The following is a 23668-nucleotide window of genomic DNA, read 5'->3' as shown; positions in this document are numbered from 1 at the left end:
ACATCTCGTTTGTCAGAATTGAGCCATGTGACCAACTGAGATAAATCAGTGACAAAGGAAAGGAGATTCCCATCTTGCATTAGGCCAATGATCATTCATACTACACCTCTGAGAGCAAAGAACAGCTGCCCACTGACTGACCCAATTAGGGGTTTATCAGCAGGGAAGGAAAGCTGAGAAAGGACAGCCACAGGGGAGGAAACAAAATATGTCTTCCAGAGCACTTAAATATTTGTGAATGAATGAGTGATGGCCACGTTATGCCTGTTATGACTCCTGAAAACACTTGACTTTATGGGCCCCTTCCTCCATAAAAATATTTAAAAATTATATTTATGAATGCAAGCTGGATTCATTGTTATATAGTCATTATGTTTATTTTTATTTTGAATCAAAAAATTACAATTGGAACATATTTGCAGGCTCCTAAAAGTATTGAGGACCCAGACACTGTGACTACTGTGCCTAGTGGATAATTTGATCTTGCGTCTGTGTTTTCTTTCCAGATGAATTGTAAAAAATTGAGGGCAGGCATGATGTACTAGATTTGTTGTTGCTCTCAAGGCCCCCATTGCAAAAGCATACATCTAAGAGCTGCTTAATCAATACTATTGAGTTGACTTAACATATAACTGATGTCACTGTTTCTTCCTCCAGGGTGAGCCAGGTCCTCCTGGTCCTTATGGTTCTCCAGGAGCTCCTGGAATTGGACAGCAAGGTATTAAGGTAAAGATACTTGTCTTTTTGCCCATTGATGACTATTGAATTTATTGTAGGGCCTGGGGGAGCTGTGATTTGAACTCCATTTGGCCTAAACCCAATAGACACAAAGAGGCTTCCTGAAGTTACTTCATTTTATATGCTTGGACACAGCAATGTGCTTGTCAGGGGCAGTTACCACAAGAGTAATTAATGTATTTTAAAATTTTGTTGGAATGAAAAACTTACTTGTCTCCAAATACCCACCCTTTTACCAAGGTACATATAGTTCTGTTGAGTTTTCATGGACTTTAAACATTTACATGCAAATATGTTATTGGTAAGTGAAACAGCTTAACACATCAGCAATCATGGTTCACATTGAAAAAGCATAAAGGGGCAGAAATCATAAGGGCCACGGCAATGAATAGGTCAATGTTGGCAGAGAGGTTTATAGAGAACTAGAAAGGGAAGGAAGGAACATCCATCCTGTGAGGCTCTACATTATGCAGGATATAATAAAGCAGAAGTGCCTATTTTGAATGGCTTTTCTAAGTGGTTGTGACAGTAAGATTTTGATGCAGGATTAAAATAGGAAGCAGTACAAAACAGTGTACTTTGAATGTAATTGAATATCCCCATGTATAGCATTTCAACAATAAGCACATTGAGACTCCAGGAAAGGTGGAGTTTATGTTGGCAGAGTTATGGAGAAGTTTTCTGGAAGAGATGAAGTCTGAAAAGAGCTTAAAGGAGAGGTGAAGTAGGATAGAGTGGGGACAAGGAAGGGGTGACATTCCTGGATGGTGGCAAGAGGACAGGGCACAGCACACGCATTGTCAGCTTAGTCAGCTCAGTAACAAAATGCATTGCCACACAGTGTGTCCTGCCAATTCTTACACAGTATTTTGTGAAAGCTGAAAATGCTGAATTACATTTGGACAAGAAGAGATAATAAACATTTTAGGGTAATTTGTTCACTTAAATTCGAGCTATTTCTCTTTGTCTAGAATTTTTTACCTTTATGAATATGCAAATTTTGTCTATTTTGCTATTTAGCCTTGTTGAAATTTCGAGATAACTTTGTGCTATGTTTATTCTTTATTTAAAATCTCAAGATTTCATTCTATTATTTCTTTCTCTTAGGGAGAAAGAGGCCAAGAAGGAAGACCGGGAGCTCCAGGACCCATTGGAGTTGGTGAGCCTGGACAGCCAGTAAGTAGCAAAAATTCTAGATGGAATGAAAAGGACAAATATAGTTTTTGCTTGTTCTTTCTGGTTAGAATAAAGAGTCAAATTAATCCACCTTGTATCTACTCTATTTATTTATTTTTTTGGATGGAGTCTTACTCTGTCACCCAGGCTGGAGCACAGTGGTGCGATCTCGGCTCACTGCAACCATCACCTCCCGGGTTCAAGTGATTCTCCTGCTTCAGCCTCCAATTAGCTGGGACTACAAGTGCACGTCACCAGGCCCAGCTAATTTTTTTGTATTTTCAGTAGAGATGGTGTTTTTCTTGTTGGCCAGGCTCATCTCGAACTCCTGAGCTGAGGTGATTCACCCGCCTCAGCCTCCCGACCACCTTGTATCTTTATGAGCAACAAATGAAAATAAATATGAAAGAACCAGATCCAAGTGCTATTTTTCACAACACTTGAAATAGAACTATGTATATATGTATATGTGTAAATATATATGATGTTTACAACCAACTCTCTTTTACTGTAACTTCTTACAAGATTAATCAACTTGAACAATCTTCTTACAAGATTAATCAACTTCTTTCTAGGAAGAAGATCTGGACTCAAGCCTAATGTTTATACTTTATAATGTATTTCTTTGTAACCACAAGAAAAATCACTGAGAATAAAGACTTGGCTCATTATCTAATCCATGAGTATGCTCTAGAGTTAGGATTGATAATGGTAGACAGATAATACCTGTGTTATTCACAACATCTCTTTTATGTAGCTTTGAAGTTTACTGTTGTTGGAGAAGAAAAAATTTATATTAAAAGACATTTGGAGAGGAAGTAAATAAAATATGATTATTCTGGTATAAGAAGCTTGTTAACTTTTCAAGTAATCATTATTCTCCTAGGGAAAAAATAGTAGCTGACTCACTTAGGTACAAATAAAAACAACTGATTGTGGATAGCTGGTCTTTGAAGTTGTCTTTTCACTGCATAGTTCCTCACATGTGTATATTCACAGAAACATATACTTCCTTACTGCAGTCTGTGAGTGAAATGGCAACATATTGTTTAGGTTTAGGCTTTTCACTAATGTCTGAATATACTAATTCAAAAAAGAGAGCATCATATGGAAGAAAAATACACTGGATTAATCATCTAGAGATCAGTCATCTAGTTTCAGTTTCCACTAACTAGATAGTACCATTAAAGATAAACCACTAACTTATTTTGTTCTCTGTTTTGGTTTTGTGTTTCTGCTTAACAAACTTCCTCAGGACTTAGTGTCTTAAAACAATAATTTGTTATTTCTTATGATTTTGCAGGTTGACATGAGAGTTCTGTATAACTTGAAGTCAGATGGAGTGCTAAAATGGCTGGAATGTTAAAAATGGCCTCACATGGCTGGCAGTTTGGTGCAGGTTGTTGTCTGGGAGCTTAGCTGGGGTTGTTACCCAGAGACCTCAGTTCTCCTCCACATGGGCAGCTACAGGTGGTTGCTTGGGCTTCCTCACAACATGGCAGCTTAAATCCAAGCAGGAGTGTTCTAATAGGCAGAAACCACTCATCATGTGAGGCTCAGCCTCAGAAATTATACAGCATCATTTCTGTGACATCTAAAATAAGCCTAGGACCAGCTCAGATTCGAGTGGAATAGAAAAAGATTTCACCCCCTTATGAAGAATATCAAAGAACTTGTGGATGTATTAATTTAGCAAAGTCTCAAATTTTAACTTCTTTAAAATTAAAAGATTGGGTTCTCCTTAGGTCTATGATTTTCAGAGCTGGAAGCATTCTGAAAATGTCAAAGAAATAAATCACAATTATTATTATTATTTTAGAGAGTCTTGCTCTGTCGCCTAGGTTGGAGGGCAGAGGCATGATCTCAGCTCACTGCAGCCTCTGCCTCCCAGGTTCATGTGATTCTCCTGCCTCAGCCTCCCAAGTAGCTGAGATTACAGGTGCCCGCCACCACGCCTGGCTAATTTTTGTAGTTTTTGTAGAGACAGGGTTTCACCATGTTGGCCAGGCTGGTCTTGAACTCCTGACCTCAGGTGATCCACCTGCCTCGGCCTCCCAAAGTGATGGGATTACAGGCATGAGCCACTGTGTCCGGCCTAAAAAATTTTTAAATGTAGATTGATGATTGTTTTTTCCAAAGGACTTTGTGCTTTGCTATTATGTATACCTTCCAAACTCAGAACTAAACTTAAGAATGAGTTTCACTTATTCATTGTTGTTCTTAAAATGTTTTTGTTTTTAAATAATGAAATATTTTAATCATACTGGAAAATCTAGAGAATGAGTTGGTAAACCTCCACTAGGTAGATAATTAAACTTAGTACATTTACTACTCTTGCTTTAGATTTTCTTTAAAAAACATAAAACATTATGGATACAGTAAAGTCTCGCTATCTTTTTCAGACAGTAGAAGAGGAAGAAACACTTATCAACTTATTTTATAAGGCCAGTTTTCCCTTGACACCAAAACAAAATACTAAACATACATAAGAGGAAAACTACAGACCAATATCCCTTGTAAATATGATAGACATAAAAATTCTTAACAACATGCTGGCTAAATAGAATTCAATGTATAAAAAGAATTGTACAGCATGACCAAGTGAGGTTTATCCTATGGATGCAAGTCTGGCTTAATAATTGAAAATTACTCAATGGAATATACCATATTAATAGGCTAAAGAAGAAAGATCACATGTGATCACACCAAATGACACAGAAAAGCATTTGACAAAACTCAAAACCCTAATAAATGCTGATAAATCTCTCATACAAACTCAGAAAATTAGAAATAGAGGAAGAACTTCCTCAATTTCTATGAAAAATCTAGAGCTAATATTACGCATAATAGTGAAAGAATGAATGCATCCCTCTAAGATCAGGAACAAGACAAAGATGTCTGTTCTCACCAGTCTTATTCAACACAGTATTGGAAGTTCTAGCCAGCACAGTAAGACAAGAAAAAGAAATATAAGGCATTGGTATAAAAACAATAAATAAAACTGTCCTTATTTGCATATGATATGATGGCCTCCATAGAAAATCCCAAGAAATCTACACGAAAACCTCCTAGAATTAACAAGTGAGTTCAGCAAGGTCACAGGATACAGTATCAACATACAAAATCAATTTAATTTCTGTATCCTAGCAATGAACACATAGAAACTAAAATTAAAAGCACACCATTTTTAATTGCTAAAAAAGAAAAATGCTTGGGTAGAAATCTAATAAGACATGTATAGGACTTGTATAAAACTACAAAACACTGATGAAAGAAATCAAAGAATACTTAATAAATTTAGAGACATGTTTATAGATCAGAAGACTCAACAATATAAAGATGTAAATTCTTCCCAAATTGATGTAAAAGTTTAGTGCAAAAGGTTTTGATATCCCAGCAAGATTCTGTTTAGACTTGGACAGGGATATTTTAAAATTAATATGGAAAGACAAAAGAGCTAGAATAGCTTTTAAAAAACTTCAAAAAGAATGCACTTGGAGAAATTATACTAACTTATCTGGTCTTAAGATTTATTATATAGTCACAGTAATGATGACTGTGTGGTATTGGCAAATTATAGAAATACGATCAGTGGAACAGAATAGAGACTCTAGATTCAGACGTACACAAGTGTAGTCAACAGATTGCAAAAACAATCCAATAGTGGAAACATAGTCTTTTCAACAAATGGTGCTGGCGCAACTGGATATCTGTGCTAACACAAAAAATGAACCTCAATTTAAGTCTCGCAACTTATACAAAAAGTAACTCAAAATGGATCATAGATTTAAATATAAAATGTAAAAACTATAAAACTCTTAGAGTAAAACATATGAGAAAATCTTTAGGATCGTGGGCTTGATGAAGATTTCTTAGACATGTCACCAAAAACATGATGCCCCCTAAAAAGTAATTAATTGGACTTCATCAAAGTGGTAAATGTTTGCTCTGTGAAAGACTCTGTTAAGGGTCTAAAGAGACAAGCTGCTGATTGGGAGAAAATATTCACAAACTACAAATTTACAAAGGATTTGTATTGGGAATACTTTTTAAAAAAAATTCTCAAAACTCAATAATAAATCAAAAATCTAATTAGAAATTGGGCAAAATATCAAATATATATACATATCTCAAGCATATATACATGCCCATACACAACTTGGTATGTATATATCTATATATGTATACATATACTTGTATATATTTTTACATATTTTGTTTCTATTTTGTGGTTACTAAACTTTAATACGTGTTCTTTTTATTAACTTTCATTTTAGGTTCGGGGTACATGTGTATGTTTGTTATATAGGTAAATTGCATGTCACAGCGGTTTGGTGTAGAGATTATTTCATCATTCAAATAATAAGCGTAGTATCTGATAGGCAATTTATCCATCCTCACCCTTTTCTCACCTTCCACCTTCAAGTAGGCCCCAGTGTCTGTTGTTCCCTTCTTTGTGTCCTTGTGTTCTCAATATTTAGCTTCCACTTATAGGTTAGAACTTGCAGTGTTTGGATTTCTGTTTCCGAGTTAGTTTGCCTAGGATAATGGCTTCTAGCTCCATCCATGTTTCTGCAAAGGACATGATCTCATTCTTTCTTATGGTTGTGCAATATTTCATAGTGTGTATGTACCACATTTTCTTTATCCAGTCTACTCTTGATGGGCATTTAGGTTGATTCCTAACATATTTCCTTGACTAACAACTTTGAAATGTCATGAATATTGCCACCCACTCCTGAAAAATATACTGACCATATGAGACTTTTACTTCAATCATTTCTTCCACTTTCAGAGTATTATTCCTATTGCCTGAGTTCTACCTTATTTTCATCCTACCAAAATTATTTATTATTATTTTTGAACTGTTTAAAGTTAGTGTTTGTATAATTTTACCCATATATTTACCCATTTCTTAGATGACATAGCTTCCTAAATTTCTCTTTTCTTCTTGGCTGATTTCTTTATTTTTTCAATAAATACTTTTTTTCAGAAGATGTTTTCAGTAAAAGTATGTTAGCACTAAACTCTTTCAGCCTTTGGTTGAAATGCCATTGTTTAGTTTGCTTTGTAAGAATAATTTAGCTGGTGCAGTCTGGATTGTGTACTAATTCCATTGTCTGCTGGCAACTATGGTTTCTGTTTCCATGTTTTTAGTCTGTTTATAATTTCTTGTAGTAATTCATTTTTGCTTTAGGCTGCTTTTGCAATATTTTTTTTATTCTTTAGATTTCCTGTAGAGGAATTATGATGCACATAAGTGTAAATATATTTTCACATATATTTTTTCAGATTTACTGTTTCATGAATCTGAGGACTCCATACTTTAAAAAAGTTCTTAGTTATTATTTCTTCAAATATTGTCTTTCCCCATTCTATTTATCAAGAAATCCTTCTAGACATTTGGTTGCAATTGGATAGTTTTCTCAAATCTAATTTATAATCCACAAATTTATCTTCATCAGGTTATAAAATGTTCTTAACTCATTCACTGTAAGTTAATAAGTATTTTAAAAATTCTTAAAGTTATTTTTAAAAATCTGCCTTTTATTAACTATATTTATTATCTTTTTACTATACTGTTCTTGTATTTTCCACTATTTCCTTAAGACCATTAAGTATTTAAAGTACTGGCTGGGTGTGGTGGCTCACACCTGTAATCCCAGCACTTTGGGAGGCCAAAGCGGGTGGATCATGAGGTCAGGAGATTGGGACCATCCTAGCTAACAGAGTGAAACCCCATCTCTACTAAAAATACAAAAAAATAGCCAGGTATGGTGGCAGGCGCCTGTAGTCCCAGCTACTCGGGAGGCTGAGGCAGGAGAATGGCGTGAACCCGGGAGGCAGAGCTTGCATTGAGTCGAGATGGTGCAGAGCGAGACTCCATCTCAAAAAAAAAAAAAGTATTTAAAGTACTTCTTTTTTGTCTCTATTATTTTATTCTATTATTTGACATTCTTGAGGAGGTTTACATTGTATTAGTTTACTTTAATTCATTGTGAGTTATTTTCTTTTATGTTTTGTACTTTGCCATCTGAATTATTTTCAGCTGGGCTTTAATTGTGGATCCTAAGTTTTCTTAGGATTTGAGAGGAGTTTGTGTTCGTATCTCTTATGTACTCCAGGGATCTCCTTGATGCTAATGTCTTGACTAAGGTGTTCATGAACTACTTAGATAATGTCAATTGAAATCATAAACTCACACACAGCACAGGACCAGCATAGAAATATTTAGTTATTATGAGTCGAAGTCAAGCAGACAAGATTCTTGTCATTCATATCGTTTTGTTGATGGGATGGCTTTTTTCTACTTTGTTCTTTCATTGAATATATACAGATGCTCTTTGACGTACAATGGAGTTACATCCTACTATACCTATCATAAATCAAAAATACTGTAAGTTGGAAATGCATTTAGTGTTGGTAACACTGAAGATGGTTCCCAACTTACAATGGTTTGATTTATATATATATGTTTTACTTTATGAGGATGCAAACACAATGTATTCAGTAGAAACCATGAGCCCATTGTAAGTCATAAGGAGATCCTTGATTTACCATGGGGTTACATGCTGACCAAACCATTGTAAAATCCAAAAATCTTAAGTCGAACCATCCCATGTTAAGTTGGAAACTGTCTCTATAAGTTTGTGGGAATCTCAATTTCTCAGTTATAATTCTGTCTTCATTTTCCATTGCATGAGCCAAAGTCTTTGCTACTGTTTCTTCCTTTAAATCTCCTAGTCTTCCTACCACACAAACACACTTTTCTATTCAGGACATCTGTTGCACCAGCTTAGATGCTTACCTAAGATACTTAACTTATATGCTAGAGTTTTCGAGTTTTGATTCTCTCTTTTTGAACCCTGTAATTTCTCTTATCTTCTTTGGAGTCTTCCATGCCTTTAAAATTCATCTTAAAAAATGTATATTACCTGTCTTTCTGTTTGTAGCTGAGAATTTTTAACAATATTACCAGAACATGAAATGCTTGCTTGCTTGCTTTCCAAGTCATAATTACACAGTTATACTTAATTGGGAACTAAAATCATAACACAGATGGGAAAGATCCTAAATAATGTATCAAAACGTTGCCTCAAAATGTCATTATAAAAAAATCAACAATGTGAATTTTTTTTTTTTTTTTTTTTTTTGTGAGACAGAGTCTTACTCTTGTCCCCCAGGCTGGAGTGCAACTGGGCAATCTCGGCTCACTGCAACCTCCACCTCCTGGCTTCAAGCGATTCTCCTGCCTCAGCCTCCCAAGTAGCTGGGACTACAGGCTCCAGCCACCACACCTGGCTAATTTTTGTATTTTTAATGGAGATGGGGTTTTACCATGTTGGCCAGGCTGATCTCGAACTCCTGACCTCAGGTAATCCACCCACCTCAGCCTCCTGAAGTGCTGGGATTACAGGCGCGAGCCACCATACTCAGCCAACAATGTGAATTTTTGAATTATTTAGAAGTAACACAAACACTTATCTTAGGACTGACAAAGGTTCTACTGAAAGTCCTTTACTTCTGTGTCTTTGCCTGAATTATTTCAAGTGTTTCATATTTACTACTCTCTTTTCACTACCACACTAATATAAATCTGTTGATAGATTGAATTAATATTCTAGCTCCGAGACCTACTTTTGAACTGTCATCTGTCATCTTTATGTGATTACCACTAGTGTTGTGCTGGTCTGGTAGACGTAACTGATCCATAAAAATTAAATTGGTTAAGACTGTCAGAGTGATCTGTTTGTTTTTTATGCAAGGTTATTCAGAGCACTGTAAATAAAAAAATAACCCCTGAAAGAGAACTGTAATTACTTTGAGATTAAAAAATAAAGTACATGGCAATGTTTGAAGATAATGGACAGTTACTATTATTATTGGCATATTTATTTCTAATGCTCGCAACGCATATTGAAAGCATTTTTATTTATTATTAACACTATTGAGATTACTATGGAAAGTAATAAGATGAACATAATGAACAATCATATTTTATCCCGTTGTTAATGTCTGAAATAAAGCATTTCACTGATCAGCCTGTGTTAACGGATAATTAGATTCCTTCATTATTTATTTTTTATTAGAGGTGTTCGTTAGAAGCCAAGTAAGTATGTCATAATTGTAATTGGTTCTCATGGCCTTAGAAAGGACACTGAGTTTTTTTAATAGAATGATTTCTGTCTTTTAAAAATAATCTTTTCGTACTATCTTAATAAATTAAACTATAGCTCATTTAACCCAAGTACCTTCTACTTCTCTTCTCTGGTTAATGATCATCTTTCATTCTGAGTGTTTAACTGGAAGACTTGAGAATATACTGATGGTGTGGAATATTGCTCTGATGGTTTATAGAAATTACACTTTGGATCGCTGCTTTTTTCCCCTAAATGGTTGTCCATGAGCATTAACTCTCTGTTCTCAGCAGCTTTGAATACTTGACTCCTTAAAGCTTCCAATATTTTCACCTCCACCTTAGCTAACGTACTCTAGAAGTACAGAGAATGAAGGAAGATTCAGTGTTTAATGTGTGCAGCATGCTTTTTACATATTGTTTAATTTAAATAACTCACTCTGGGAATGCCTTTATTTGTAAAAAATTCCATGAAAGGATGTTCTTAGCAATTAAAAGTAAAATAATTTGGATAATAATAGCAGATATTTATTGAGTGCTTAATCTGTAAAAGATTTAAATCTCTCTGACTTAATCCTTACATGAACACTTGTGGTTGAGGTAGATACTATTATTATCAACATTTTGAGGAGGATGCTGTGCTTCGCAGAGATTGACTTACTTGTTTAAGGTGAAACTGCTAATATGTAGCAGAGCTGGGACTTGAACCTCAGTCCAAATGACACCAAAATCTGCTTTTAACTATTATGCAATACTGTCAGTTCCATGAGACAGGGAGCAGTTTTGTCTGCTATCCCTAGAACCTAGCAAAGTGCCTTTTACCTACTAGGAGTTTGGTATATCTTTGTTGGATGAATGAAAAAAGTTGAGTGAACTGGAAAAATACTTCCTTACATTTTTAATGTAAGTTGTGTTTTTTTTTAATTTGTCATATTATTAGGGAAAAAATAATTTGTCAATGTTTTCTTTGTTAAAGTATGTGTTTTCTTTGTTAAAGTATGTGATGTTGCCTTGGCACTTTTGGTTTAGTTTGCAATCTATTAATAATTTGGCTTAGTTTGTAATCTGTTAATAATTTTCATGCTCCTATTTATTTTTCTACTAGGTAATTGCTCTGCCAGTAGAGTAAACTGTCATGGATATTCGTGCTTTCATTAAGATCTCGGAAGTGTTAAAAGCTAGGTTTCTGTTAAGTGCTGCAATTTAAATTGAGTAAGATGTTAGCTTTTCCTTTTAATTAAAGTCTTTACTAAATCAGTATGTATAAATACTAAAGAAGATTGTCTTGCAAAATGTAAAACATTAGAGAAGGACAAAAAAATTAAACACTGGCAAACAGATCTTTTTCTTACGAATCTGTAACTGTGATCAGTCGCTGATGAGTATAATGCTGCATCCTTGTTCTGCTACTGGGCTTTAGCAGAAAGCATGTCTTAAATCACCCTGGATTACTGTATCTCCAGCCCAAAGATCATTCAGTGGCTGTAGTGTGCTGGTTTAGGAACTTGTGGGAAAGTTGGCAGACTTTGTTCCATCATGGGTTGATTTCTCTGGCAAGTGAAGCCTAATTATCGTTTAGATTCATCAGAGAAAAAGCTTCAGTTTTTTCTTCTAAGATTCTTGTTATAAGTTCCTTTACTACTTTTTTACCTTCTGGCCAAGAAGAAAAGGAGAGAAAAATTATCGTCTTTAAAAATTCCTGATTTAAATGAAAACCTCACTATTACTCTTTTATTTTTCCATTAGTACATTTTCTGCAAGTCCATTCCAAAGCCTGAGACTGTGTTTCTCTTAACTCATGTGAGAAGTCATCTTTCCTAGTGGCTTTCTGAGCAATAGTTACATGAACTTCTTAATTTGAATCATTGCAATTGAAAATCATGTTTCCCCTTAATGATCTTATCAAGATTTCAATTTGCATATGAAACTGCCTGTGGGTTCAACCAGTTCCTGAAATAATTCAAGTTTTAATCCAAATTTATCAGTACAGAAATTAAAACACATGTAAACAGCACTTAATGCTTTCAAACAGCTGTGTGATGATTTCTTCACAGCGCTCCCCCGATAATTAAATTATTAAATCACTCTGCATCCTTCTCTGGGCCACACTGTTCTAGATTTTTAGCATTTCCTCAGATAATTTATTTCTTAATTCTTATTTCAAAGCACCATTTAATTTCCATTTTCTTCTACTTTGAGAACACTGGAATAGAACATTTTATGCCAATCAAATGGAACGAGTATTTAATACAATGGGAATATTATTCTTCATAGCTCAACAATTCTACTGATCAGTATGGAGATTACTAGAAGGATTCTCAGTAAAAATTTAAATAGAGCTACAGTCATTAGCCATTTCTTGGTATTCATGGGAGATTGGTTTCAGGACCTCTGTAGATATCAAAGTCCACAGATGTTCAAGTCCCTTGTATAAAACGGCATAGTATTTGCAAATAAACTATGCACGTCTGGTATACTTTGAATCATCTCTAGATTGCTTATAATACCTAATACAACATAAATGCTGTGTAAATAGTTATTATACTGTAGTATTTAGGAACTAATAAAGTAGAAAAAGCCTGTACATGTTTAGTACAGATCCAACTATCCATTTTTTCTTCTTTTGCATGTGAACTGAAATATAACCATTCTCTTTCTTCCTCTTTCCTCCCTTTCATCACTCCTCCTTCCATTTTCTCTCTCCTCCTGCTCCTCATTTTCTCCTATCCTAACCAGGGTCCCCGTGGTCCTGAGGGAGTACCAGGAGAGAGGGGCTTACCCGGAGAAGGATTTCCAGGACCAAAGGTAACAATACCTTCAGTACCAGGAAAAGGTGCTTTGTCTTGCATGCTCATGAATTACAAATTTTAAAAATGTGTCCTAGCCAATTTTTAGAAGTTAAGTATTTTTCTGACCATCTTTATTCTATTAAATGAAGGAATATGTAATTTTCCCTGTAATGTGAAAGTACAGTAAAATTTGGAACTACAAATAAGTAATTGAAAGACTTCTACTTCATGTAATTACTACACATGAAATTAGAAAAATCTCTTAAAGTAGTTTGCAGTCATTAAAGCCACAGTGATAAATAACATCCTTATGCCCAGAAGTTAAATCATTATGTGTAGCTATGGCAATGCTTTGCTCACAGCTTTGTTTGTGAAACACAGATAAGAAACCAATCTGTAATAGTACTGCCATCAATATAATAAGAAAGAAGATTTTACCACAGGAACAAAATGTTACAAAAGATAAAGAAAAAAAAAAAAGAAAAAAAAAAAAAAAAAAAAAACAAAAAAAAAAAAAAAACAAAAACAGAAAAAAAAAAAAAAAAAAAAAAAAAAGAATAAAAAAAAAAAAAAAAAAAAAAAAAAAAACCTCCTTTTTACCTGGCCATTGAGAATTTCCTATCATTTCCCGTATATAATTCTTGAGCTCAAGTTGTTCTGTACCAAGGGTTGGCAAACTTTTTTCTGTAAAGGGGCAGATAGCAAATATTTTAGGCTTTGTGAGCCATATGGTATCTGCTGTAACTGCTTAACTCTGCTGTTGTAGCTCGAAAGCAGCCATAAACAGTGTATAAATGAATGAATGTGACTGTTCCAATAAAACTATATTTATAATAAAAAAAACAGGCAGTGGGCTGAATTTGGCTTGTGGGCTGTAGTTTGCTGTCCTCTGCTATAGGCAGTTTGTATATAATCTTTGGCACATTTGCTGAAGGCCACGTTAAAAAGGGTTTTCCAAAATACTTTGAGCAGCATCGACAATGTTTCAGAGTATGTAAAGATACATTTTGGAGTCCTTCTTCCTTTATTTCCAAAGTCTTCCCTCAAAACACACACATGCATATACACACATACTGCCCAGAGAAGTACATGCAGCTTTCTAAGTGGCTGAGACCCTCCACATCAGTCATTCCATCAGGTTACTAAGATATGACCTTCTCAGTATGGCCTCATGCTCTAAAAGTGCATTTCATTCTCAGCTTCTTCCACCATGATCAATATTCAATTACCTATGAGAATCCTAAATCTCTACTAGAGGGAAAACAATTAGATAAAAACAAATAATTCATCCTCAGTTTGAGTGACAAAGATGCCCTTGTTAACAAACACATTTTAATTTGCCATGATAATGGAAATAATATGTTGGATAAAGGGATATTACTAACACCTCTGACTAATCACAGTATCACTATCAGAAGACAGGTCAGCGACTTGGCATGACATCACAGAAAATTTTATAATACACAGTTTGAAATTTTTTTGGCACTTAGTAAATTTCTATTTCTATTTATGTGTAGCCCAAATAATCTGAAAAATTCAAATAGAATTATTTCTCTTTAAAATCTGTGTTTTTTAAAGAGAAAGAAATAAATGGGAAATGAATATGTGAAACATTAAGAAGAGTATTCCAGGGTATTTCATAACGACAGGTTCAACATACTTTTATATCATATAAAGTATCATCATACGTTAGTGATACTCTTGTATGTAATAGCTCATGGGCGCTGACCTCTATCTCATCAAAGAAAGAACACATCATGTTCTGTGCTGTTATAGGGTCAAGTATATGCAGTTATATTCTGTGGTAATGATCAGAAGAACCCATTAGTCAGAATATTTCATTCCTCAACCAGTCAGACCAATGGGTGTTCTCTGTATGTGCTATTTGGGGCTAATTTGTAAATGTTCTTTGATTTTACTCTTGGTTCTAATAAATTTATTAAATGAATGCTACTTCTGATTGATTATATGGTTTATTTTTCATAAAAATGCATGAAGTATTATGACAATATAAATTATATTAAGGACAGAGTTGTTCACTTAGGTCATGTAACTATAGAAGCATATCCAAGAAGATTTTCCATGAATTCTTTTAAACATAAATTTTCAATGAATGTTTATAAACACAGACAAAAAAACTTAGTGATCTAATCCTAGCAAGTATTCGTTCACATATTAGTATGAGAGAGAAATTTTCCTTTTGTGATGGACCCAGTTTCAGCAATATTAAGAAAAAGGAGGCTTGATCCAGCTAGTTACACTACGTGATTGATTAGGTGCTCCATTTCCAGAATATTTTTGTTTAAATTGGGAACTGAGCTCTTTTCTAACTTCAGGGATGCTACATATGTGTTTTGCTTGGATAGCTTCCTTCTTGTTTAAGTGTTATGACTAATGTATTTTTTGCAAGTTGCAAATCTCAGAGTCAATTAGAATTATCCGTTTGTAGTAAACAATGACTATGGATGCTTGATTTAAAAAATAATTTTGAAGCACAATTCATAGTATTTGTAATGTAAACTCTTTTAAAATTCGGATTTTGGTTGGTGCATTGATATCCTTCCCTTGTACTTTCAGGGTGAAAAAGGTTCTGAAGGACCAACTGGCCCACAGGGATTACAAGGCCTGTCAATCAAAGGGGACAAGGTACTGTATAATAGGGTATACACTAGAAACAATGCCAATAAAATTGTCATCGTTTTTTATGTATGTACATTTCTGAACTATATACATGACAACCATGCCACACAGGTATCTGGTTAATTATAAATCTAGTATGTTCTTTTTTTAAAATTAATTTTTTTTATTTCCATAGGTTATTTAGGAACAGGTGGTGTTGGTTACATAAGTTCTTTAGTGGTGATTTGTGAGATTTTGGTGTGCCCATCACCCAAGCAGTATATAGTGAACCCAATTTGTGGTCTTTTATCCCTCACCCTCTTCCCATGCTTTTGCCTGAGACCCCAAAGTCCATTGTGTCTTTTTTATGCCTTTGCATCCTCATAGCCTAGCTTCCACATATGAGTGAGAACATACGATGTTTGGTTTTCTATTTCTGAGTTACTGCACTTAGAATAATAGTCTCCAATCTCATTCAGGTCACTGCGAATGCTATTGATTTATTCCTTTTTATGGCTGAGTAGTATTCCATCATATATGTGTATATACACACACACACACACTATAATATATGTATCACAGTTTCTTTATCCACTCATTGATTGATGGGCATTTGGGTTGATTCTATGTTTTTGCAATTGCAAATTGTGCTGCTATAAACATGTATGTGCAAGTACCTTTTTCGTATAAGACTTCTTTTCCTCTGGATAGATATCCAGTAGTGGGAATGCTGGATCCAATGATAGTTATACTTTTAGTTCTTTAAGGAATCTCCACACTGTTTTCCATACTGGTTGTACTAGTTTACATTCCCACCAGCAAGGTAGAAGTGTTCACTGTTCACTGCATCCACGCCAACATCTATTATTTTTTGATTTTTTGACTACGGCCATTCTTGCAGGATAAGGTGGTATCACATTGTTGTTTTGATTTGCATTTCCCTGATCATTAGTGGTGTTGAGCATTTTTTCATGTTTGTTGGCCATTTGTATATCTTCTCTTGAGAATTGTGTATTCATGTCCTTAGCCCACTTTTTAATGGGATTGTTTGTTTCTTTCTTGATAATTTGTTTGAGTTCATTGAAGATTCTGGGTATTAGTCCTTTGTCGGATGTATAGATTGTGAAGATTTTCTCCCATTCTGTGGGTTGTCTGTTTATTCTGCTAACTGTTCCTTTTGCTGTGCAAAAGCTTTTTAGTTTAGGTCCCAGCTATTTATCTTTGTTTTTATTGCATTTGCTTTTGGGTGCTTCATTATGAAATCCTTGCCTAAGCCAATGTCTAGAAGGGTTTTTTCAATGTTATCTTCTAGAATTTTTATAGTTTCAGGTTTAGATTTAAGTCCTTGATCCATCTTGAGCTGATTTTTGTATAAGGTGAGAGATGAGGATCCAGTTTTATTCTTCTACATGTGGCTTGCCAATTATTACAGCTGAATTATTCCAGTTGAATAGGGTGTCCTTTCCCCACTCTATGTTCTTGTTTGCTTTGTCAAAGATCAGTTGGCTATAAGTATGATGGTTTATTTCTGGGTTCTTTATTTTGTTCCACTGGTCTATGTGGCTATTTTTATACCGGTACCATGCTGTTTTGGTAACTATGGCCTTATAGTGTAGTTTGAAATCAGGTAATTGATGCCTCCAGATTTGTTCTTTTTGCTTAGTCATGCTTTGGCTATGTGGGCTCTTTTTTGGTTCCATATGAATTTTAGAATTGTTTTTTCTAATTCTGTGAAGAATGATGGTGGTATTTTGATGGGAATTTCATTGAATTTGTGGATTGCTTTCGGCAGAATGGTCATTGTCACAGTATTGATTCTACCTATCCATGAGCATGGGATGTGTTTCCATTTGTTTGTGTCATCTATGATTTCTTTCAGCAGTGTTTTGTAGTTTTCCCTGTAGAGGTCCTTCACCTCCTTGGTTAGGTATATTCCTAAGTATTTTATTTTATTTTTCGCGGCTATTGTAAAAAGGGTTGAGTTCTTGATTTGATTCTCAGCTTGCTTGCTTTTGGTGTATGGAAGAGCTACTGATTTGTATACATTAATTTTGTATCTGGAAACTTTGTTGAATTCTTTTATCAATTCTAGGAGCTTTCTGGAGGAGTCTTTAGGGTTTTCTAGGGAAATAATCACATCATCAGCAAACAGACAGTTTGACTTCCTCTTTACCAATTTGGAAGTTCTTTATTTCTTTCTCTAATCTGATTGCTCTGGCTAGGGCTTCCAGTACTATGTGGCAGAGGGGTGGTGAGAGTGGGCATGCTTGTCTTGTTCCAGCTCTCAAAGGAAATGCTTTCAGCTTTTCTACATTCAGTATTATGTTGGCTATAGGTTTGTCATAGATGGCTGTTACTACCTTGAGGTTTGCTCCTTGTATGCCAATTTTGCTGAGAGTTTTAATCATAAAGTGATGCTGGATTTTGTCAAATGCTTTTTCTGCATCTATTGAGATGATCATGTGATTTTTGTTTGTTGTTTTGTTTTTTTGAGGCAGGGTCTCACTTGTTGCCCAGGCTGGAGTGCAGTGGTACCATTTCAGTTCACTGCAACCTCCACCTCACAGGTTGAAGCAGAAGGCTCCTGCCTCAGCCTTCTGAGTAGCTGGGATTGCAGGTGTCCACCACCACATCCAGCTAAATTTTATATTTTCAGTAGAGATGGGGTTTCACCATGTTGGCCAGGCTGGTCTCGAACTTCTGATCTCAAGTGATACACCTGCCTTGACTTCCCAAAGTGCTGGGATTACAGGTGTGAGCCACCGTGCCCAGCCTGTTTTATTCTGTTCATGTGGTATATCACATTTATTGACTTGTGTATGTTAAACTCATCCCTGCATCCCTGGTATGAAACCCATTTGATCATGGTGGATTATCTTTTCTATATATTGTTGGATTCAGTTAGCTAGTATTTTGTTAAAGATTTTAGCATCTATGTTCAGCAGGGATATTGGTCTGTAGTTTTCTCTTTTGGTTATGTCCTTTCCTGGTTTTGGTATTAGGGTGATACTGGCTTCATAGAATGTTTCAGGGAGGGTTCCCTTTTTCTCTATCTCGTGGAATAGTGTCAATAGGATTGATACCAATTCTTTGAATGTCTGGTAGAATTTTGCTGTGAATCCGTCTAGTCCTGGACATTTTTTGTTGGTAATTTTAAAATTACCATTTCGATCTCACTGCTTGTTATTGGTCTGTTAAGGGTATCTACTTCTTCCTGATTTAAGCTAGGAATGTTGTATCTTTTCAGGAATTTATTCATCTCCTCTAGGTTTTCTAGTTTATGCGCATAAAGGTGTCCATAGTAGCCTTGAATGATCTTTTGGATTTCTGTTTGGATTTCTTTTGATTTTTGGTGCCAGTTGTAAATCTCCTGTTTCATTTCTAATTGAGCTTATTTGGATTTTCTCCCTTCTTTTCTCGGTTAATCTTGCTAATGGTCTATCAATTTATCTTTTCCTTTCTTTGTCTTTTTTTTTTTTTTTTTTGAAACGGAGTCTTGCTCTGTCCCCCAAGCTGGAGTTCAGTGGCACGATCTCGGTTCACTGCAAGTTCCGCCTCCTGGGTTCATGCCATTCTCCTGCCTCAGCCTCCCAAGTAGCTGGGACCACAGGCGCCCGCTACCACACCCAACTGACTTTTTTGTATTTTTAGTAGAGATGGGGTTTCATCGTGTTAGCGGATGGTCTCAATCTCCTGACCTTCTGATCCGCCCGCCTTGGCCTCCCAAAGTGCTGGGATTACAGGCGTGCGCCACCACACCCAACAAATTTATCTTTTCAAAGAACGAGTTTTTGTTTCATTTATCTTTTGAATTTTTTATATTCAATTTCATTCAGTTCTGCTCTGATCTTGGTTATTTCCTTTCTGCTGAGTTTGGGTTTGGTTTGTTCTTGTTTCTCTAGTTCCTTGAGGTGTGACCTTAGATTGTGCTCTTTCAGACTTTTTGATATAGGCATTTAGGGCTATGAACTTTCCTCTTATCACCACCTTTGCAGTGTCCCAGAGGTTTTGATAGGTTGTGTCACTACTGTCATTCAGTTCGAAGAATTTTTAAATTTCCATCTTGATTTCATTTTTGACCCAATGATCTTTCAGGAGCAGGTTATTTAATTTCCATGTATTTGCATGGTTTTGAAGGTTCATTTTGGAGTTGATTTCCAGTTTTATTCCACTGTGGTCTGAAAGACTGCTTGGTATAATTTCAATTTTCTTGAACTTACTGAGGCTTGTTTTGTTGCCTTTGATATGCTTTATCTTGGAGAAAGTACCATGCACTGTTGAGTAGAATGTATATGTTGTGGTTGTTGGGTAGAACGTTCTGTAAGTATCTGTTAAGTCCATTTGTTCCAGAGTATAGTTTAAATCCATTGTTTCTTTGTTGACATTCTGTCTTGATGACCTGTCTAGTGCTGTCAGTGGAGTATTGAAGTGCACTACGGTTGTTGTATTGCTGTCTGTCTCATTTCTTAGGTATATTAGTAATTGTTTTATAAATTAGGGAGCTCCAGTGTTAGGTGCATATATATTTAGGACTGTGATATTTTCCCGTTGGGCAAGGCCTTTTATCATTATATAATGACCTTTGTCTTTTTTAACTGTTGCTACTTTAAAGTTTGTTTCATCTGGTGTAAGAATAGCTACCCCTGGTTGCTTTTGGCATCCATTTGCATGAAATGTCATTTTCTATCCCCTTACCTTAAGTTTAAGTGAGTTCTTATGTGTTAGGTGAGTCTCCTGAAGTCAGCAGATAGTTAGTTGGTGAATTCTTATCCATTCTGCAATTCTATATCTTTGAAGTGGAGCATTTAGGCCATTTACATTCAATGTTAGTATTGAGATGTGAGGTACCATTCATCATGCTATTTGTTGCCTGTATACCTTTTTTTTAAAATTGTATTTTTGTTTTATAGGTCCTGTGAAATTTATAATTTAAAGAGTTTCTGTTTTGATGTGTTTCCAGGATTTGTTTCAAGATTTAGAACTCCTTTTGGCAGTTCTTGTAGTGCTGGGTTGGTAGTGGCAAATTCTCTCAGCATTTGTTTGTCTGAAAAAGACTGTATCTTTCCTTCATTTATGAAGCTTAGTTTCAGTGGAAACAAAATTCTTGGCTGATAATTGTTTTGTTTGAGGAGGCTGATGATAGGACCCCAATCCCTTCTAGCTTGTAGGGTTTCTGTTAAGAAATCTGCTGTTAATCTGATAGATTGTCATTTTTAGGTTACCTGGTGTTTTTGCCTCACAAGCTGTTAAGATTCTTTCCTTCATCTTAACTTGAGATAACCTGGTGACAAGGTGCCTAGGTGATGATCTTTTTTGTGATGAATTTCCCAGGTGTTCTTTGAGCTTCTTGTATTTTGATGTCTAATTCTCTAGCAAGGGTGGGGACGTTTTCCTCGATTATTCCTCCAAATATATTTTTCAAACTTTTAGATTTCTCTTCTTCCTCAGGAACACCGATTATTCCTAGGTTTGGTTGCTTAACATAATCCCAGACTTCTTGGACACTTTGTTCATATTTTCTTATTCTTTTTTGTTTGTCTTTGTTGGATTGGGTTAATTCGAAAACCTTGTCTTTGAGCTCTGAAGTTCTTTCTTTTGCCTGTTAAATTCTATAGCTGAGAGTTTCCAGAGGGTTTTGCATTTCTTTCTTTTTTTGAGGTGGAGTTTCGCTCTTGTTGCCCAGGCTGGAGTGCAATGATGATCTCAGCTCACCATAACCTCCGCCTCCTGGGTTCAAGTGATTGTCCTGCCTCAGCATCCCGAATAGCTGGGATTATAGGCATGCGCCACCACGCCTGGCTAATTTTTGTATTTTTAGTAGAGACGGTGTTTCTCCATGTTGGTCAGGCTGGTCTCAAACTCCTGACATCAGGTGATCCACCTGCCTCGGCCTCCCAAAGTGTTGGGATTACAGGCGTGAGTCATCGTGCCTAGCCTGCATTTCTATAAGTGCATCCATGTTTCCTGAAGTTTTGATTGTTTTTATTTATGCCATCTATTTCATCGGATATTTCTTCCTTCATTTCTTTTATCATTTTAAAAATTTCCTTACATTGGGCTTCACCTTTCTCTGGTGCCTTCCTGATTAGCTTAATAACTCACCTCCTGAATTCTTTTTCAGGTAGATCAGGGATGTCTTCTTGTTAGGATCTATTGCTGGTGAGCTAGTGTGATTTTTTGGAGGGTGTTAAAGAACCTTGTTTTGTCATATTGCCAGAGTTGGTTTTCTGGTTCCTTCTCATTTGGGTAGGCTCTGTCAGAAGGAAGTTCTAGGGCTCAAGGCTGTCATTAAATTCCTTTTGTCCCATGGGGTGTTCCCTTGATGTAGTAGTCTCACCATTTTTCTAGGGACGTGGCTTCCTGAGAGCTGAGCTGTAGTGATTGTTCTCTCTCTTCTGGATCTAGCCACCCAGCAAGTCTACTGGGCTCCAGGCTGGTAATGGGGGCTGTCTGCACAGAGTCCTATGATGTGGACCATCTGTGGGTCCCTCAGCCATGGATACCAGCACCTGCTCCAGTGGAGGTGGCAGGGGGGTGAAATGGACTCTGTGAAGGTCCTTAGCTTTTGTTGGTTAGTGCAGTATTTTTGTGCTGGTTGGCCTCCTGCTGGGAGGTAGTGCTTTCAAGAGAGCATCAGCTATGGTAGTATGGGAAGCAATAGGTGGTGGACGGGGCCCTAGAACTCCCATGAGTATATGCCCTTTGTCTTCAGTTACCAGGGTGGATAGGGAAGGACTATTAAGTGGGAGCAAGGCTAGGTGTGTCTGAGCGCAGACTCTACTAGGGCGGGTCTTGCTGTGGTTGCTGTGGGGGATGAGGGTCAATGGAGTTGTGTACCTAGGAGGATTATGGTTGCCTCTGCTGTGCCATGCAGGTTGTCAGGGAAGTGGGGGAAAGCCGGCAGTCACAGGTCTCACCCAGCTCCCATGCAAACCGAAGGGCCGGTCTCGCTCCCACTGTGCCCCTCCAACAACATGGAGTCTGTTTCCAGGCAGTGGGTGAGCAGGGTTGAGAACTTGTCCCAGGCTTCCCGCCTCCCAACTAGGAAAGTCAGTAGAGCTTTCCTTCTTCCCCTGCCTGTGGAGTCTGCACACTGGATTCACGCCCTTTCCTGAGTTCTGACCAGGAGACTTCTCAATCTGTTGAAATTGTTACAAAGTTCAGTTGGAGGTTTCCTTCCCACTGTGGCCTTTTCCCAGTGCCTCTGGCAGACATCCTCAAGGACCCCAGTGATGTGAGGCAGAGATGGCTTGCTAGGGGACCCACTGAGCCCACAGGGATTTTTCCCACTGTTTCTTCTACCCCTGTATTTCGCTCGGCTCTATCAATTGACTCAGCTTCCATAATCTAGACCTAGTGGGGTATGTGTTCAGGGGCGGACAATCTCCCTTTCCCATTTCCATAGTTTGGGCACTCATAATATTTGGGGTGTCTCCTGGGTCCTGCAGGAGCAATCCATTTCCTTCAGCAAGTATGGGTTTTCATGGCTTTCCTAATGTATTCCTGCAGTCGTTCTGGAGCAAAGGTTCACAATGCGAGCCTCCACGTGCTGTTCTTTCCATCCGAGTGGGAGCTGCAATCTAGTCCTGCCTCCTGCCCACCATGATCTCCGAATCTAGTATATGCAAGATATGTTATTATGTAGGATGACCTATGATCTGAGAAACTTGATTATTTCTATTTATTGTAATGTCTCACTTATTTGGGTTCTGACATCCAGTGACTTCTACCATCAGTAAAGCAGCTCTGAATCCAGACGTTATCAAAAGATATTTCTTCTTAGTAAAGAAAATAGTTGTTAAAAACACTGACTTGACCTTGTTATAGAAGTGTATATCCATCCCTAGGCTCCCACTCAAATATATTATCTTAAAATATTTTTCAATTGGGTTAAAATAAGGAAACTCATTTAAGAAAACTAGTGTTGATGCCCTCCCACAAGGACCAACAGGAATCCATCCAGAGTTTTAGCAAGGCTTGTTGACTCTGTAGGGAGGGAGACCACATACGATGAACCTACAGGAACTCAGGAAGAGGATGAAAGATATTTCATAGGATTTGCGCTTGTGTTAGGTGATTTTTGGGAATCATTTAAGAAATCAGGGCCAGGCGCGGTGGCTCTCGCCTGTAATTCCAGCACTTTGGGAGGCCGAGGAGGGTGGATCACAAGGTCAGGAGATCGAGACCATCCTGGCTAACACATTGAAAC

General features: G+C 36.6%; 2 protein-coding genes across 2 annotated transcripts in view; one reads left to right on the top strand and one right to left on the bottom strand.

Annotated features, from left to right (window-relative positions):
* UMAD1 (UBAP1-MVB12-associated (UMA) domain containing 1) overlaps positions 1-23668 on the bottom strand; it is a 559686-nt gene that overhangs the window by 373380 nt on the left and 162638 nt on the right. The gene's annotated exons all lie outside the window — the stretch shown is intronic.
* Positions 1-23668, top strand: part of COL28A1 (collagen type XXVIII alpha 1 chain) — a 178228-nt gene that overhangs the window by 44704 nt on the left and 109856 nt on the right. Inside the window, exons 12-15 of the mRNA XM_050783009.1 lie at positions 658-726; positions 1846-1914; positions 12788-12856; positions 15418-15486. Of these exons, the coding sequence (XP_050638966.1) occupies positions 658-726; positions 1846-1914; positions 12788-12856; positions 15418-15486 (276 nt within the window). The remainder of the gene's footprint in view (positions 1-657; positions 727-1845; positions 1915-12787; positions 12857-15417; positions 15487-23668) is intronic.

Source organism: Macaca thibetana, chromosome 3 (genome assembly GCF_024542745.1).
Source record: "Macaca thibetana thibetana isolate TM-01 chromosome 3, ASM2454274v1, whole genome shotgun sequence".
Lineage (NCBI taxonomy): Eukaryota > Metazoa > Chordata > Mammalia > Primates > Cercopithecidae > Macaca > Macaca thibetana.
This window is presented reverse-complemented; position numbering and strand designations above follow the sequence as displayed.